At 41.7% G+C, this 20,037-nt stretch overlaps 1 protein-coding gene across 5 annotated transcripts in view; it reads left to right on the forward strand.

Annotated features, from left to right (window-relative positions):
* The window catches only part of KIF1A (kinesin family member 1A), a 233,028-nt gene that overhangs the window by 166,073 nt on the left and 46,918 nt on the right, over positions 1-20,037 (forward strand). For all 5 annotated transcript variants that reach the window (XM_073581223.1, XM_073581219.1, XM_073581220.1 and 2 more), the window contains 7 exons: positions 2,691-2,776; positions 3,832-3,967; positions 5,440-5,605; positions 5,753-5,843; positions 12,122-12,240; positions 13,412-13,467; positions 16,667-16,775. In XM_073581223.1, coding sequence (XP_073437324.1) covers positions 2,691-2,776; positions 3,832-3,967; positions 5,440-5,605; positions 5,753-5,843; positions 12,122-12,240; positions 13,412-13,467; positions 16,667-16,775 — 763 coding nt within the window. The remainder of the gene's footprint in view (positions 1-2,690; positions 2,777-3,831; positions 3,968-5,439; positions 5,606-5,752; positions 5,844-12,121; positions 12,241-13,411; positions 13,468-16,666; positions 16,776-20,037) is intronic.

A 20,037-nucleotide genomic window follows, 5' to 3' on the forward strand; every position in this document is an offset into this window, starting at 1 on the left:
ATTCTTTTGTAACCTTGGCCAAATCTGTGCCTTGCCACAATTTTGTCTCTGAGCTCCTTGGCCAGTTCTTTTTGACCTCATGATTCTCATTTGGTCTGACATGCACCGTGAGCTGAGAGGTCTTATATAGACAGGTGTGTGCCTTTACAAAATCGAGTCCTATCAGTTTAATTAAACACAGCTGGACTCCAATGAAGGAGTAGAACCATCTCGAGGATCACAAGGAAATGGACAGCATGTGACTTAAATATGAGTGTCTGAGCAAAGGGTCTGAATACTTATGACCATGTAATATTTCAGTTTTTCTTTTTTAATAAATTTGCAAAAATTTCTACATTTCTGTTTTTTTTCAGTCAAGATGGGGTGCGGAGTGTACATTAAGGAGAAAGAAAATGAACTTTTTTGAATTTATCAAATTGCTGCAATGAAACAAAGAGTGAAAAATTTAAAGGGGTCTGAGTACTTTCCGTACCCACTGTAAATCCAGTAGTGGATTCAAAAGGTCAGGTCTTAGGCTGGGTTTCCATTTATACATTCATCAGAATAATTTTTCGTATGCCTCAACCAATCACTGCTCATGTCAAAACTTATGTTCACCAGTTTCTATGGCAAAAACATGGAGACAAATTGAAAAAAAAGCCAGAATTTTCTGATCCACCTCCTCGAAAGGTCCAGGGCAACAACTGATGTGTATGGTGATATTAACCATGCCGAAGAGAAAGAAAACAAGAATGTGCGGTTAGGTAGAAATGAGACCTTATAATTCTAATTCCTGCTGAATTCACTTCTAGCTTTTTCTTAAAAAAAAATTGCATAAAAAAACTTGAGTGGCATTTTATTTTTCAAACATCCATTACTCTGCTTCTAAAGAAATATACGAAGTTGGCAGGATGCATTATTGTATAAAACAATACAGGTTGCTGTCGGGCACCTCATTTTAAATGTATTATTAATTAATTAAAATAAATATTATTGAATACTTATAAATTAACATTATTCAATTATTTATTAAATAATGAAGTTCACCAGAATATTAAACAGTTGAATATGAAGGGCAGATAATATCAAACTGCATTTAGGCTCACACAGACCTGCATGTCTGAGGTTCACTAAATTCTACCTCCCTCTCCCATGTGAAGAATGGGGTTCTGGAATCGGGCTCGGTAGAATCACATCTTAGATGAGACAGTGGTGTGCATGCTCAAACTCCACTCCAGCCACCTTATTCATTGTCTGTGGGACTGTTGGAGAAAGCCAAGAACATAGGATAGAAAGTCACTATTTTGGGAATAACCCTTTACATAGTTGTTTCATCATTTTAAATAGGTAACGTTGCACAGTCTTTGTAGAAACAAGCAACTTTGCAGTTCATCTCTTATTAAAAATCCTCTTCGTTCTCAAAAACAGAGGTACTGTCATGAGCTTACCATGGCAGAAAAGAGCCAGAAGACCGCAGCGTTTGATTGCTCCTAATCCTGCGTTGAATAGAAGCACTTCACCTTCTTTTTAAACGGTGTAAATTTCTTTTGGCAGTACAGGGGCTAATTGGCCATGTTGAGGGCTCTCGCCTGAGCTCAGTTAGCCACTACTATCCCCTATATTATCTGGGTCCTGACTGATTCACATTGTCAGAGCTAGTTTATGCTGCATGGCTGGAAGGGTAGTAGTTGGTGCTTATAAGAGCAAGCGTTTGGTGGACTTATCTGTGACTGTTGCTTGGTTTAGTGAGTGTGATAATTCCCTTTCTTCTCCTACTTTGGTTTTACCCCATCCTCCACTCCTTGGTACATTTCTCTGTTATACAGTATGTGAGTGTATATTTTGTTTTCCCTGTCCGTGTTACCTTGTTCATCTGGTTGGTGTACTATGATACACTGTTACTCCCCTCTTCCCTGGGTGGGGGAAGGGTACAGACGGAGGGTGGATTCCGAAAATAAGGCAAGGTACATGGCCCCGGCATCTACACCTTTAGAAGTAACCCCAGGGAACAGGGTGGGCTAGGGCTTTCCCTAGCATTAGGGACAGGGAAGGAGCCCCTGGTCCCGGGTCACCCAACAACAGAATCGTGACAGGTATTTTTGATTATATAGTTTACTCTTCCTTGTCTGGTTACCGGCCACCTCTGAGGTGCTTGCAAATTAACTTTTGAAGTTGTCTGGATTATGGGATGCGACTAGCTTCTGTGACTTTGCGCTCCACCAATGCTGATAATACAAAGCTACCTTTGTTTTCAGCATCAGAGAATGCATAGTTCAGGCCAGCAGCGCAATCGTGTCACGGGTCCAAACTGTCCGTCAGTCAGGAGCATACCTAAAGACAGGAAATGGGATAAACCCTTTAAGAATATGTGCCCTAAAGGGATTTTCACAATAGATACATGCATCCCGATCTGCGGGCCGCATGTTTCAGACATTGGCAATATGATTTCAGCCATGTACTGTATGTTTGACTCTGAAATACTGCGGCAAGAGCCGCTGAGGAAGACTAGTTGGACAGGCAAGTCCCCGGTAGTTTCTCAATGCACGCTTGCCTTGCTTGACAGGTCTCTCCCTGCCTGTGGATATCGCAGCATGTAACTGCTGTCAGGTTTCCTTTAATACGGAGGTCTGCTTCACATTTGTACAAGTTTCTCTTCTCCATCTGATATGTTTAGCTGTAAATAATGTTGGTTCATCTCTGTTTGATTTTAGCGGATGAGGAAGCTCCTGACTATGGCTCTGGAGTTCGGCAATCTGGAACTGCCAAAATTTCGTTTGATGATCAGCATTTTCAAAAGGTGAGAAATGTCGTCTCCGAATCCAGCATTTCAGTTACCACTAAAAATTAATTGTATTGCATTGTAACAATGGTTGTTCTTTAAAAGAGGCTGAATGTTTTATAGTGCACAAACAATATTTAATAATTACAGTTTAGCAAAATAACTTAAAGGGAACCTGTAAGCAGGGTTAAGCATAGTAACCTACAGACAGTGTCAGGTCAGCACCATTATACTGAATAAAATGATACCTTGGTGATGAAATCCTTCTTGTAGCTGTTTCTTAATCTTTATTTTGAGTTTTTTGTTAATGAGATTCTAGTGTCCTGCGGCGGGGCTGGTGTATGTGTGCTCTGATTATATATTCATAATGCAGACTGCTGACATGTCACTGATCCCTCACTGACCTGCCCTCTAGTTTGTATAATGAATACCATCACATACTGAATTTTAAAAAAAAATGCTTCTGTAGGCAGGTGCCGGCCATGGCACCTGCGCTGCAGCATAATCGCATGGTTAATGTGCACTTTAATCCTTTTTGCAGATTTACTTGAGCAAGGGAAAAAAAATCATTTTGAAAATGGTGCCCGAGGCACCTCGCCTGCGCAGTAGCAGCAATTGGTTTGTATAGAGAGCCAATAGCTGCTGTTGCGCAGTCGCCATCTTGCTGGAGAAGAAAAAAAAATGTCCTCCACCAAGATGGCGCCACCCGTGCTTGTGCAGTAGCAGCTCTCTGAGATCACCATCAGCTGCTATTGTGCATGCGCGGGTGGCGCTGTCTTGGTGGAGGACATTTTTTTTCTTCTCCAGTAAGATGGCGCCGCCGATGCCTGCGCAACAGCAGCTATCGTCTCTCTATACAAACCGATAGCTGCTACTGCGTAGGCGCCCCATTTTCAAAATGACCTGTCAGCAGTCTGCATTATGGATATCTAATCAGAGCACCACATACCCCATAACCTTGCTGACAGGTTCTTTTTAATGGGAAAAAACATCTTGCATTTGAAGAATTCGTTTCCTTTCTGGTGGCAGTGATCATTTTGTATATTTACTCTTATTCATACCACTTCGGACAGTTCCAGGCGGAGTCCAGTACAGGAATGACCCGCTCAGGCACATCTCAAGAGGAGCTGCGAATAGTCGAAGGGGGACAAGGTCAAAATCCAGATTGTGGACCGAGTGCAGATGAGGTCAATAATAATACTTGTGCAGGTAAGAAGAACCTATTACACAGCTCTTAGCCCTTTTATTACTGTATGTACTGTACTTGATTGTGACGTATGCATTTTGAACATGCTTAACAGAGTATGTTATATTTGTTCCTACTGAACCTCTATATGTCTTGGATTTCCCATACTGCAACATACACTGTATTAAAGCGAATCTGCCACCAAGTTTTTGCCACCTAATCTGTAAGAGGCATAATGTAGAGACTCTGATGTCAGCGATGTGTCACTTACTGTGCTGCTTGCTGTAATTGCTGTATTATAAAATCATAGTTTTATCAGCAGGAGATTATCACTACAGAACTAGTAAACCTGCTGCTGAATAGTCCTCCATACTCATGAGCTTTGAATAACCCCACCCTCACCACTGATTGGCAGCTTTCTGCCTATGCACAGTGAACACAGAAAGTTGTTGAACAGTGATGTGGGTGGGGTTATACAGAGCTCATCATTCAGAGAATTGCTAGATTTGCAGTAAGTGATGCATTGCTGGAATAAGGGTCTCTGCCCTACATCATGATGCTCTCAGATGGAGTAGGAAAAACCTGGTGCTAGATTCCCCTTAAAGGAACAGTAAACCTAGAAATTTAGAGCCCACATTCTTCATTTATAGGATTCAATGTGTAAGTAGACTTATAGAGTTCCAGAAATACAAATATGAAGAGTAGAGGCTAATTCCCTGCTGATATTTTCAACTTCAGGCTAGTATTTAGCCTAGATTGCAAGGCTTAGCCAGTGGTACAGGGGTAAAAGGGAACTTGTCATGTGGAAAACTTCTATTAACCTGTAGATGTGGAGTTAATCTGCAGGTTAATAGCGTTCTGAAGCTGTCTGGCGTCCTCACAGAGTGTCCCGCTGCTAGGAGGAAATTATCTTTATTCCTCCCAGCTACCGCTGGCTTTCAGTCATAGGAGTTTGCTAAGCTCGACTTTAGCCACCGCTTGGTGCATAGTGACCAGCGACTGTAACCGCTCCCCCGCCACTGACTGACAGATGGCTGTAATGCCAATGCTGCTGTCAGTCAGTGCCGGGGGGTGCAGTTACAGCCGCTGCTCACTATGCACTGAGCGATGACTGAAGCCGAGCTGGTCCACCCATATGACTGAAAGCCGGAGGCTGCCGGGAGGGCACCAGGCAGCTTCACAATGCTATTAACCTGCAGATTAACCCCACATCAGCAGGTTAATAGTGGTTTTTTTACGTGACACCTAATTTCATCTTTTGCACAGACACTATTTACTATTTTTACTACAGAATACTATAATAATGTATTTGCTAAACCAAAGATTGCATAGCCTAAAACACTACCTAGCCTATTAATTCAGCACTAAAAATTTACAATGCTAAGGCATGAACACGCATGAATACTGGAAGGAGGAATTGGAATTGTCATTTTATGTTTCAATATCATTTAGTATTGATCATTAATTATGCTGTCCTGTTTTTTTTTACTTCTAGCTTCTCAGCAGGCTGCTCTGCTTGACAGTCCAATAAAAGCTTCCCTTGACCTCACAGATGGAGGCGGACACCCACTAAAGCTGGGCTCCATCTTTACATTCAGAGTGACCGTCCTGCAAGCGTCAAGCATTCCTCCGGAATATGCAGACATATTTTGCCAGTTCAAGTTAGTTCATCACGTCGAATTTATCGAAACACTATCTTCCATATTCTTATTGGAAATGTCACATTAACTAATATCTGTAACCAGTGAAATAATACAGTACAAGCAGATATGAAGAATTATTCCTTATATATTTCTTATGTCTTTTAGCTTCATCCATCGCCATGATGAAGCATTTTCTACTGAACCTTTAAAAAACACTGGTCGAGGACCACCCCTTGGTTTCTACCATGTTCAAAATGTAAGTAAAGTGGCGTTATACAGTTACGTCCAGAAATATGTGGACAGTGACTTAATCTTCATGATTTGGACTCTGCTTACCACTATTTTGGATTTAAAATGAAACAACTGAGATGGAACTGAAGTGTAGACTTTCAGGTTTAATTACAGGTGTCATGGAGAGAAATTAAAATCCATAAGACATCTCCAGAGAGGGGACATATCACCCTCACATTAAATATATGGAACTACTTATCACTAGGGAAGAGAGAAACTAAGTGAAGCAGGAGAAGTGAGAGAAAAACCTAACACTCCAAACATCAACCTTGATGTAGGGGCATCCTGCAGTGACCAGGTGATTATAACAGAGAGATTTGCTGGGAAAAAGACATCAAGTCTGAGATTTGTTTAAGCAGTGGCGAGAAAGTATGCTTCGAATCCAAATAGCTCCTCTAATTAAAGAATATCTCTAGACCTTTTGGACCAATGGTCAGTGATAAATATAGGGGTCTGCATCGATCCGATATTTATGGGATATATATTTTCAGCATTGCAGCGAAAGGACATACATAACACAATCACTCACATCACCGTAAGGCCTTAGGAACTCGGCCAACTAAATATTGGTCCAATACATGGTGCTATTCATGCCATGTTTCATCTCTATAGACAGATAAAATCGTGATAAGAAACATGATGACAAAATGGGACGAAGATATCCCGAAAGTTAGGGATCTCATAAAATTCTAAAACATCTAGCATATCCCACAACTAGCCCTCATGTGAGCTCATCAAGGGGAGGTATAAGCGCGTAACCTTGATCTAATAAAAAGCAGAATTTTGGGGTCTTCAATTCCTGCAACATCAAGTTTAATAATTACCTTTCGTTATTTTTTTTATTTCTTGTACTTGTATATATCGTTTTGTTTTGTTCCCATTTTGCATCATCTTTGTATATTTTATTATAAATACTGCCTACTTTTCTTCATTAAATATGTAAAATTTTATATCTTTGTTCCTCTTGCTCTGTAAACCACAACCCTGAAGCCACACGCTACCTGTAATGGGTGACCAGTCGGGCTGTATAAACGATTGGTAGTGGCAGCTAGTAGTGGTTGCTCCTTTTGTTATTGTGAAGCTGGAAGTGACCATACGGGAATATGTGGCGCCCCTGAAGGTTCAGTCACCACATAGGTACTGCACCTCCTCCTGAGGTGTGGTACCCCACCATCCAGGTAAGGTGGGGACACCTGACCACACTCCAACACCTGCATCCCACACAACATAGTAGTGTAGCAAAGCACCCTTTGGTGGCTCCCTGCTTGGAACACGAAGAGTGCTGGGAGGTGGGTGGAGCTTAGTCTGCACCAAAAGATTGGGAAGAGTTTAGGATGTAGTCAGTCTGACGGGGTCAGAAGGAGAGAGAAGATCCCCGGAGTGGGATGGATGAGGGAAGTGCTGCAGCGGACCTCAGTGACCTGGGTCTGCTGGCACAGGAAAGAGACATTGATGGAAAACCTGACTCTTTATAAGAAAGATAGATTTGAACGGAACGTAAGGAGAAGAGGAGGACTGAGGATTAGGGTTAGAGCAGAACCCTTCCCACGTTCACAGCGCAAGGCTGGGGTCCAGTCCCCGAGGTTGTATGGATATTAATGGTCCTGCAGCAGACACCGGAGGAATAGAAGTTGTCACCACTTTATTCCCACGCAAGACTTGGGGGCACAACAGCAATGTGAGTGAGCCGGGACTTAGTAGCAAGGAGTCCCCAAAGCAGGCTACAGCTGTCTGCCGTACAAGTAGAGTTCATAGGAACATCTGAAAGGAGGAACTCCAGTGTAACTCAGTACTGAGAGTACTTCACTAAAGGTGCAAAAAGGGAGACGTTCAGAAAAGGCACATATGTTGGCGGAGTGTTGGAACGGAGTACTTCATCTCGCCTGGAGGTTGGCTGAGCCCCTGACCTGGAGGACACAGCACCGAGGCGGGCACCTGTATGCACAACAGACTGTGAGTAAAGCTTTGGAACTACATGCCCTGGTGTCCTCCACTTATTCCTGCGCCAACCCACTCAGCACTGCTACATCTCTGTGCTTAACACTACACCGTTCTCCTCTCCTCACTACCTCTCCATCTACACTGCCCTGGGACTATAGCCCTACCTGTGGAGGGCCACAACATCATTGCTGCACCACACCATCTGTCCCAGTGGATCTGTCTGCAGCGTCGGCTTAACATCTTCATTGCCGAACACCACAGGTGGCGTCACGAATCATCCACTCATAAACTTTATTCCATCACAAAATCCCTTTTGCTTGGGCGCCCAGGGCCACGGACCGGGTCACCGCTGCTGTGACATTCCCCTTTGAGAGACCGGCCCGGTACCGAGTACCCCACAGCCCTGGGAGGGCGACCCATACACACATATAGTTGGGAAAATTAGTGTTTGATGCACTGTCGATTTTTCAAGTTTTTCCACCTTCAAAGAAAGTAGAGATCTGCGATTTTTCTCGTAGTTACTCTACAACTGTGACAGATAGAATCTTAAAAAAAAAAAAATCACATTGTATGATTTTAACATACCGTATTTTTCAGATTATAAGATGCATGAAATAAGTATTTGATCACCTACCAACCAGCAAGAATTCTGGCTCCCACAGATCTGGTATTTTTTATTTAAGAAGTCCTCCTGCTCTGCACTCGTTACCTGTATTATGTGCATCTGTTTGAACAAGTTACCTGTATAAAAGACACGTGTCCACACACTCAATCACACTCCAAACTCTCCACCATGGCCAAGACCAAAGAGCTGTCTAAGGACACCAGGGACAAAATTGTACACCTGCACAAGGCTGGGATGGGCTACAGGACAACAGGCAAGCAGCTTGGTGAGAAGGCAACAACTCTTAGGACAATTATTAGAAAATGAATAAACACACACTGACTGTCAATCTTCCTCAGTCTGGAGCTCCATGGTAGATTTTGCCCTGTGGGGTAAGAGTGATTATGAGAAAGGTCAGGAATCAGCCTAGAACTGTTAGGATTTCTACCTCTCCTTTGCTGAAATCTAGATACTCACATTCTGCAGTCTCCTGCTCCTCATCTGCTGTAGAGGAGACTGCAGAGGAGATTGCCTTGCGGCAACTCTCTCCAGAGGCTAAGTCCTCTACTCCTGCGTCTGAGCATGGTCATGGGATGAACTCCCATTGGAGTTCGGGAGTCAGGTGTTCAGGTCCTGTGTCGGATCCCGTTGGCTCCTCTTGAAGACCTGGAGATTTCCGGAAGGTCCCGTTCGCTATAAAAAGCGCGCATGGCTGTTCCGCCATGCGCTAGTATAGCCATACTGCTGCTGTATGTTTGTTTGCATGGACTGGTGAATGACTCATTGGAAACCCCTACCCTCTGATACTACGTTTGTGAGAGTGCCTGTGTTATTGCCAGTATCAGCGCCAGTGCGCCATTGCTCCATTGCCTCAGCAGCCTAGCGTCAGCATTGCGCCTGCTAGTTAGCAGTGTCATTACAGCGGCTCTGTCTTTGCCGGGCTGCAGTTGCAGCTCTTCGTGCGTCCACGGTTGCGACGCTATACACCCAATCATTGTCGGTAGGTCTAGACGGAGTAAGTACCGCCATCTAGTGCTACTCCTGTGACCAGATACCGCAGGTGCAGCGCTGTAGTTCTGTGTCCTAAACAGACTCAGCGTTTTTTGTGTTTTGTTTCTGTGACTCTGTGAGTTCAACAGAATCTGAGCAGTGCACATTACCGCCAGATTGCTCTGCTGTCACCTAGCAGCAGTTATTACATCCTCTGCACGGTGGACCCCGAGTGGCGAAGGTACTTTTTTATATTTTTATTTAGTGCCTTCCGCCACTCCTAACAAGAACTACATGAAAGGAACTGGTTGATGTCCTGAAGAGAGCTGGGACCACATACTCAAACATTGCTGTTAGTAACACATTATGCCGTCATGTATTAAAATTCTGCATAGCACACAAGGTCCCTCTGCTCACGCCAGCACATTTCCAGACCTGTTTGAAGTTCACCAATAACCATCTCAATGATCCAGAGGAGCCATTGGAAAAGGTCATGTGGTCAGATGAGACCTAAATAGAACTTTTTGGCATTAACTCCACTCGCTGTGTTTGAAAGAAGAAGAAGGATGAGTATAACTCCAAGATCATCGTCCCAACAGTGAACTTTTTGGTATCAACGCCACTCGCTGTGTTTGAAAGAAGAAGGATGAGTACAACTCAAAGATCATCGTCCCAACAGTGAAGCATGGTGGGGGAAACATCATTCTGTGGAGTGCTTTTCTGCAAAAAGGTCAAAACAACTGCACCGTATTGAAGGGAGATTCTGTCTCTCACTGCTGAAGTCTACCTACAATAAAAATTACAGACCTCTCCATTCTTTGTAGGTGGGAAAACTTGCAAAATCAGCAGTGTATCAAATACTTATTTTCCTCACCTTATATTCCATGCGTTGCAAATGGAGGTGCATATCATACGCTCACTGTGAGTTTCCCAATAACAGGCCTAGAAGTGGAAGTAGCAGTGGTCTAATCCATCACTCAGACAATTGCATAGTTGTCCTGATGATTGTAGGCAGTGGAGTTGTGCTAGCACATATTAAAAAAAATGGGCTAGAAAGCCCTAGCCAGCTCACCAACCGCAGCCATAGCACGGAACCTCGTCTGGACCCAACGATAATTGATAGTATACTGAAGAAAAAGGAGCATTCCAGCTAATAAAATTTCTTGCTTTATTGAAGAATTAAAATATGATACAGTGGCTTTCTCCTCATAAGTACATGGATGTGCAGTGAGGCACTGAATCACCAGCTTTAACTTTACCATAAAGAAAATGTTCATTGTTGTTAATACTTTGTAGAGAATCCTTTGCAGGCAGTGACTGCCTGAAGTCTGAAAGCCATGGACATTATCAACAGCTGGGTTTCCTCCTTTGTGATGCTTTACTGGGCCTTTACTGCGGCTGACTTCAGTTGTTGCATGTTTGTGTCTTAAGTTTTGTCTTATGCATGTGAAATGCTTGCTCGATTTGGTTGAGATTTTGTGATTGACTTGGCCATTGCAATATATTCCACTTATTTGCCTTAAAATACTTTTGGGTTACTTTCACAGTATCTTTTGAGACATTGTTCATCTGTACTGTGAAGTGCCGTCTAACCAACCTTGCTGCATTTGGTTGAACCTGAGCAGAAAGTATCACCAGGTACACTTCAGGATTCATCCAGCTGCTTTTGTCTTCAGTCACATCATCAATAAACACTAGTGACCCAGTGCAATTGGGAGCCATGCATGCCACCGCCACCACACTGCCTCCACCATGTTTTACAGCAGATGTGGCATGCTTTCCAAGCCTTTTCCATACTTTCTTCTTTCCATCAGTCTGGTACAGGTTAATTTTAGTTACATCTGTCCAAAGAATGATTTTCCAGAACTGGATGGCTTCTTTACATGTTTTTTTTTTTTTGCAAAGTCTAATCTGACTTCTAATCTATTTTTGAGGCAGATTAATGGTTTGCACCTTGTGATGAACCCTCTGTATTTGCTTTCATGAAGTCTTCTCTTTATGGTAGACTTAGATACAGAAACATCTACTTCCTGGAGAGTGTTCTTCACTTGGGTTGATTTTTTAAAGGGTTCTTCTTCACCGTGGAAAGGATTCTGCTATTATCCACCACTGTTGCCTACCGTGGATGTCTAAGCCTTTATAAGTTCCCAAGTTCGTCAGTGCGCTCTTTTTTTGCAAAATGTGCCAAACTGTTGATTTGGCCACTCCTAACATTTCTCCTATTTGATGGATTTCTTCTTTCATGGTCTGTTTTACTTCCTTTAACATCATGTACTGGTTTCACAGCAACAGCTTTCAAATGCAAATGCCACACATGGAATCAGCTCCAGACCCTTTATCTGTCTAATTGATTATGGATTAATGAGGGAAAAGCTTATGAAAGAGCATTTCATATCTTTGTCCAATTACTTTTGGTCCTTTTAAAAAGAGGCACCTACATATTAAATAACTGTAATTCCTAAATCTTTTCTCCATTTAGGATGTGAATAGCCTCAAATTAAAGCAGAGAGTCTGTAGTTTAAGTCCATATTGATTATATAACTGTATCTTGAACATGTTTGGGTAAACAGCAAAAATGCCAAAACACTGTCCAAATATTTCTGGGTGTAACTGTAATTATGGTCCTGTGTTCTCGCTATTATATTGTATTTTTTTTTCCAGCAAAGGCGTTTAGGTGCACTCAGTGTAATGTATTCTTCTTGGTTTAGATTGCAGTTGAGGTTACACAGTCCTTCGTGGAATATGTGAAGACACAGCCCATTGTATTCGAGGTGTTTGGACATTACCAGCAACATCCATTCCCTCCATTGTGCAAAGATGTACTGAGGTAACATATGAGGATGCAAATTTCAAACATTGCCTCAGTGGTAATTACAGGTACACTTTGGACTACACTTACAGGGCTTGTTGACACAGGGCATTTTTACGGTGTTTTGTTCCTTGCGTTTTTGCCGTCGAAAAAATGCAGCATTTTACATTACCATCAAAGTCATGCATATGCTGCTTAGTTATTCCTTGAAGAGTTGAGCTAAAGTTTTTTTTTTACTGTCAAATCTGCATCATTTCAATTCTTTCAGAATTTTTGCAGCATTTTTCACCCATTTAAATGAATTGGAAAAAGAACAGAAAGTACAAATACAGAAAAGTGGAGTTTCCAGCTTCTGGTAAAAAATATTATCTCAAAACTTTATACGAAAATGAAAACCTGTATCCAAGGCAGATATGTACAAAAGCGACGCGTTTCGAACGTACACAGACGTTCTTTGTCTAAGCTTTGTGTGTATGTTCGAAACGCATCTCTAATGTAGAACGCAGCATTTTGGAAGCAGCCAGTTGAGCTTCGTCCAAAATGCTGCTCTTCCTGATCGTGGGCACATTCCCTTACAATTAGGGTATGTTTCCACAGTCAGTATCCAGCAGCGCTTTGGACGCAGCACATGTCCACTTCGTCCAAAGCGCTGCCGGCTATTGAACGCAGGTGATTCCGCATGTGTTCATTGAACCGTGCGGAATCACAGTGTCCTATACATTGTACAGGTGACTTTATCTTGCGGAGACGGAGAGTAAAGATAAATAGACATGCTGTGATCTGGAAAGACGCGCCGCATGTCCGGTTACGCAGGGATGCCGGAGGCGTCCCTGCACGCATAGTGGAGATGGGATTTCATGAAATCCCATCCACTATGCTGTATCATCTGACCGCTGAGTGTTGGATGCTGCGGCTGTACGCAATGTCCAACCCGCAGTATTTACTGACCATGGAAACATACCCTAAGACACAAGATGTGTGGAGTAGGAGGTGAGCATAGCTGAACTGTGACACATAAAGAAGATTTCTTTACATTTCTTATAAAGGTCTTAGATTCTCTCTTTGTTGTCTTAGTTTCATCATAGTATTGCACAAAATAAAGTCAAAGAAAGGAAAGAGATAAAGTTAATAAAATAATCTGTATTACTCTTTGTTCACCTTTCATAAATTATTTTTTTGCTATTCACAGCCCACTGCGTTCCTCCAGACGTCTTCTTCCTAGGGTCATGCCTTTATCTAAACCAGGTAATTAAGCGGTTCCTTGTGTCACCAAAAATGTGATAATAAGGTGAAATAAACTGTACTCAAAATGTAAAACTACAAATGTGACACTGTTTTATTCATGTATTAGGCTCCGTTCACACCAGCGTCATGAATTTTATTTAGAATGGAGCCGTGATCGCAATGACACATCTGTTTTCCAGCTGCCCTAAATTGTCATTGATTTTATTGGGGTCTTTTGAAGTTCCAGTGTAGAAGAAAAGATCTGCAAACTGCACAATTATTGATAAGACCAAATTGTAGCACAAGTGTGAACAGAGCCATGTACAAAAAGGAAAAATTTGGTATTAGCCGATTAATAAGCAGAGAAACCATGGATGAAAAAAAATCGTGGTTGTTCTAGTACACTATAAGAAGAGGTCAAGTAAAGTGCCAGGCCTTTGCAGAGATTGTATTCTATGTGGAGACAAAAAGAGGTAGAGAATTGTTAAAGCTGGATTTCCAGATGTAGGGACGACTCCTCCATGTTACATTAGGATATACTTTTAATTTGACTTTATATTCTATAAATTACTGCCGAAGACATAAGAAAAAATAGTAAAGTCAGGAAAAGGCAACCATGATTTTGAAACACAGTTCCTAGTATTTATCAGATTAAAAGATCTTTTTATATTGTACACAACTTTTTATCAGTTCATGAGCTCCAGACGTAGCTAATAAGGAGGATGAAAAACGGTAATATGTGCCAAGAGGGCAAACAACATCAGCGCCTCAAACACAGGCCCATCTGTAATCTTGTAGACCTCCTATTGTCCTTATACACGTGTGAGTTACCTCACTAGGATATCCTCTTTCCATGTGCCGAGTAATAGACATCATATAATGAGGACCCCCGCAGTAGGAAAATATTACAGGTGCTAATAGCAGAGATGTATGTAAATGTTATGTTTTTATCTAACCCACACATCCTTTTTTTTGCTTTCTTTGCTCTCACTATTTACCGTAATAATCTAATTTCAATCTACTATCTACGTCTATGGCTCCTTTGAATGCAACCCTATTGGGTGCTCTCCTAGGCTTGCACACGCCATTTCTTCCTCCTTCATTACACTCTACTTTCCATATGCTGAGCTCGCTGGTCCCTATACTTTCTGCAGAGGAGGAGACTCTAGGCAGCTGTATTCTAAACTCAGTTAAGGGACCAGCACATCATGGGCCTCCAATGCTAAGGATGACTGGTGCAGTGATGAAGGCCCAGAAACATGGTGCGTTTGGATCCTCCTAAGGTTAATAACTGTGTGTTCTGTAGCATGCGCAGTGTGCCTTTCACCACTATACTATATAAGCGTTATGATGGGTGCTCCTCTAACCTCTAAACTGGGTTTCATGACTCCCAACCTATAGGATTGCGACACTTGTTATTTACAACTGCAAACTTTAGGATGGAATCACACTTGCGGTTTTTGATGTTGTTTCTTAAGCCAAAGTAAGAAGTGAAATAAAAAAGAATGTGAAATATAAAGGAAGGACTTATAGTTCTTCTTCCCTCTGGATCCACTTCTGCGTGAAAAACTGCACGGGTAACTCCAGACTTAAAGGCATTGTCCGCTTTTGTTTCTTTATGCGAATGACTTGCTGTATGTAAAAAAAAACAACAACAAAATGGATGTACGTACTTAACTCCTGCTGATCCAGTATCAAGTCTCTTCTGCTTATTGATGTGACTGCTGGGGTGTCGTTATTAGTGATTGACCTTCTCAAAGATCTTGTGATGCCTATGTCTATATCACCGCTGAGTCCATTGACTGCAGCCATATCAACAAAGACTAGGGGCAGATGCGGAGAGGCAGTGCTGGATCTGCTGAACGGAAGAACAGTTGATTTCACCTAATATATAATTACCTTGTAATGTCTTCACATCCTGTTCCGTCCAAATGTGTCCGGATCCCAGAATTCCAAGTGGCTGAAGTTCAAGTTATCTCAATATGGAAACTGCTGGTGGTACCAGCCTCTGAGCAGACAAGGGGGAGAGCACATAGGGGTACACAGGTCAAAGAAGAGATCACATCAGAGGAGAAGACAGCAGATGGGTGGGAGAGAAAGGGCACAGTTGTGAGAGACAGATAACAGGGGGGAGACCGCTCAAACAGGACAGCACATGAGGGGAGAACACAGCACAGGAAGGAGAGAGACAGCAGACAAGGGGGATAGCACATGGGGTAGACAGGTCAAATAAGAGAGCACAGACGGGAAAAGTCAGCACATGGGGAAAGAGAGAGTGGATAGGTGGGTGAGCACGGGGGGGAGAGATTCTCAACACTGCAAAGCCTGCCCCCATCGTGACATTACCGCCCTCCCGATGCGATACAACACACACAAAAAAACCTATACCCCATAAAACTGGAGGAAACACACCTAAAAGACTACACATCATCAAGCACAAAAATGGTATGGCTGAGTAATTACACTCGCCCAAAATAAGGGTGCTCCGGCCAAAATTTTCCCATTAGTACATAGAAAGATCTGATAGTAAGTACTGAGTGAGAAAAGCAATACTACAAAATAACATAAATTGTCAAAGTGCAAGGATTAAGCTCAAAAGAGATCAATATGATTCACAAAATGCACAAAAATATATTACAATTAAAGACAAAAACAAAATATAAAGTGCAGTGCAAAATTCCTATGTGCAAGTACAACATCAAAGGAAAGACAATGTAATGACAAAAAATATTTTGACCCAGTCAGTGAAACTCAAGAACCTGGAAAATTCTGGAGAAACAGAGATATTGAAAAACCCACTCGTTTCGCTGCTGGTGTCAGCTTCCTCAGAGAATCTTAATCTGTATTGTGTAATCTCTCCTGTGTTCTGCTTGTGATTCTGGGTACTTTTTTTTAATTTTCTGCTTCCTTGCATAGTATTGCATGCAACTTGCTCAGTTGGTTTTATTTATTTTATTTACACATGCATAGATCATCACATACAATACAGTGTATACCTGTGTCACCTATCTACATAACATTTCCATTAAAGATTTTTAATTTGCAGATTCATTTACTGATTTGCACCAAGACAGTAATGCTCCCTTAACTGCGCCAAGCATCAAAACTATATACATCTGATAGCTTATCAAAGCTTCACACACCAAACAGCAGTGATATCAGTGATGTCCTCACATTATTAGCCATTAGTCAATAAATAGTTGTATGCATTTTTTTCTAGTTCCAGCCACCAAGTTAACAAGACAGCGTGTTCCCAGTACTGGTCAATGTCATTGCAAGTATGACTTGATGTCCTTCTTCCAAATCTGTGAACTTGAAGCAAATGGAGAGTAAGTATCTAATAATGCCTAGTTTATATGCAATTGATCTGATTCATTATTGCATTTGCATCTTTTTTATCTAGTTTTTGGTGTTTTTAGCCTGTGTTTGATTTGCAAGAAATTCTTTATATGTGCTTGTTTAAGCTATTTGTTTTCCCGAAGTTTGTGGCCGATTCATCAATTGCGACTTTTAATTAAGTTGCAAAATCCCTTGCATAAATTCACTCCAGTGAATATCTATACGGCTGACATGTTTCTGCAATTTTGGTGACATTTTAGCAGAATAAGCATTTGTTTCTCTAAAAAAAAGCACAGGAAGGTAAAAAGACAAAAACAAAGAGCATTTTGGTTTTGCACAAAACACATGAACCACATGCTCCATTTTGAAGCATTCAGCACAAAAGATATCAAAGAATACCACAAGTAAATAAAGAAAAGTGGCAATAAAATATGCAAAATGATGAATTGGGTTCATCATTTTATTGAGTTATATTACAATTAAATACTGTTTCCTGGTATTGTGTTAACTTCGTAAATATGATTATTCACTGCTGTATAGTGCTGAACTCTCTGAGTTTTGGGGAAGGCCAGAGATATCATTTTCCATCACTTTCACACTCGGTATAGAAAATAGATTTTACTCTGCTCCAACATGCCAGGCAATACTTAAGCAAAGTAATTCACAGTTCTTGACCAGAACGCAGCACTGGGATAATTTGCTACAGTGGCTTGGGAAAGTATTCACCCCTTGGCTATTTACCTATTTTGTACCATTGCAACCTGTGTTTTAAATATTTTGGTAAGCCGAATTATGTGTGATGCAACAGCACAACATAGTCTAAATTGTTAAAGTGAGAAAAATACAGCTCTGGCAAAAAATGAGAGAACACTGCAAAATTTTCAGTTTGTCTGATTTTTCTCTTTATTAGGTATATTTTTGAGTAAAATGTAAATTGCTCTTTTATTCTATAAACTACTGACAACATGTCTCCGAATTTCCAAGCACTAAATTTTGTAATTATTTTCAGAAAATGAGAAATGATCAAAATAACAAAAAAATGCAGTGCTTGCAGACCTCAAATAATGCTAAGAAAACAAGTTCATAATCATTTAGAAACAACAATTCTAATGTTTTAACTCAGGAAGAGTTCAGAAATCAATATTTTGTGGAATAATCATGATTTTTAATCACAGCTTTCATGCATCTTGGCATGCTTTCCACCAGTCTTTCACACTGCTTCTGGGTGACCTTATGCCACTCCTGGTACAAAAATTTAAGCAGTTCTTCTTTGTATGATGTCTTGTGACTATCCATCTTCCTCTTCATTACATTCCAAAGGTTTTCAATGGGGTTCAGGTCTGGAGATTGGGCTGGCCAGGACAGGGATTTGATGTGGTGGTCCTTCATCCACACATTGAGTGACCTAATTGTGTGGCATGGCACATTGTCCTGCTGGAAAAACCAGTCCTCAGAGTTGGGGAAAATTGCCTGAGCAGAAGGAATCAACTGTTTTTTCCAGGATAACCTTGTATGCGGCTTGATTCATACCTCCTTTGCAAAGACTAACCTGCCCAATTCCAGCCTTGCTGAAGCATCCCCAGATCATCACCAATCCTCCACCAAATTTCACAGTGGGTGCAAGATACTGTGGCTTGTACACCTTTCCAGGCCTCCGTCCAACCATTGGACGACCAGGTTTTGGGCAAAGCTGAAAATTAGACTCATCAGAGAAGATTACCTTACTTCAGTCCTCTATGGTCCATTCCTTATGATGTTTGGCAATCTTCAACCTGGCTCTCCTTTGCTTCTCATTGATGAAAGTCTTTTTTCTACCTTTACATGACTTGAGCCCTGCCTCTAGGAGCCTGTTACAAACTGTTTTGCCGTGCACTTCACCCCAGCTGCCATTTGCCATTCCTTTTGTAGGTCACTTGATGTCATCCTGTGGTTGCTGAGTGACATTTGAATAACATGACGGTCATCCCGGTCAGTGGAGAGTCGTTTTCGCCCTCTGCCGGTCTGTAGCTTTGTTGTCCCCAATGTCTGCTGCTCGACTTTGTTGTAATGGACTGCTGTCTTAGAAATTTTAAGAATCGAGGCATCATGATGCTCACTGTATCCCTGTGCTAGTAAAGCCTGAATTGAGCCCTTCTTTTCCTCACTCAAGACTTTTCTTTTCAACACCTTTGGCATGGTTAAAAGTTATTTTTTCATTCCTATTACTTTTGGGATATTAGTAGCACTTGTTTTGCCATCCAGCTTGTCCTATTGCAAGAGGATTGTGAACACCACAGCAGGGTTTTTTATACTTTCCTTTCCTAAGATTTGGTTCAGGTGATCACCTAATCAGAAGCACATTAAGTAGAATGAGGTGTACTCTGGTTGGAATTCAACTGACACTGGAATGGAATGGCTGTCAGACATGTAGAGAAGCTGATTTTCATGAAACTGTGCAGTGGTCTCTTATTTTTTTCCAGAGCTGTATAGGCATAAATTAAATTTATGAAATCAACTAAAGATTGTCATGTGCATAAACAGTATATTCACCCCTTTTCCTATAAAGCCTCTAAAAATAGCTGGTGCGAGCAATTACCTTCATAAGTCACATGCTTCGTGAAAGGAAGTCCACCTGTGTGCAAACTAAGTGTCACATGTCTGCCAGTACGCACATTTTCTGAAAGGCCACAGAGACTGCAACACCATTAAGCAAGAGACACCACTAGCCAAACACCATGAAGACCAAGGAGATCTCCAAACAAGGCAGGGACAAGGTTTCTGAGAAGAACAAGTCAGAGTTGGGTTATAAAAAATATCCCAATCTGTGATGATCCCCTTGAGCACCATCAAATTCATTATCATCAAATGGAAAGAATATGGTACCACAACAAACCTACCAAGAGAGGGCCACCCACCAAAACTCTCAGCCTGTGCAAGGAGGGCATTAATCAGTGAGGCAGGACAGAGACTAGAGGTAACCCTGAAGGAGCTGCAGAGTTCCCAAGCAGAGACTGGAGTATCTGTCCATACAGCCACAATAAGCCGTACATTCCCTAGAGGTGGCCTTTATGGAAAAGTGGGCAGAAAAAATACTCTACTTACACACAAAAATTGTAAGGCTCGTTTTGAGTTTGCCAAAAGACATGAGGGAGACTCCCCAAATGTATGGAGGAAGGTGCTGTGGTCAGAAGAGACCAAAATGTAACTTTTTGGCCACCAAGGTAAATGCTATGTCTGGCGCCAAACCGACACAGCTCATCACCCCAAGAACAC

Source organism: Dendrobates tinctorius, unplaced genomic scaffold (assembly GCF_039654945.1).
Source record: "Dendrobates tinctorius isolate UK_male_01 unplaced genomic scaffold, ASM3965494v1 ptg000069l, whole genome shotgun sequence".
Lineage (NCBI taxonomy): Eukaryota > Metazoa > Chordata > Amphibia > Anura > Dendrobatidae > Dendrobates > Dendrobates tinctorius.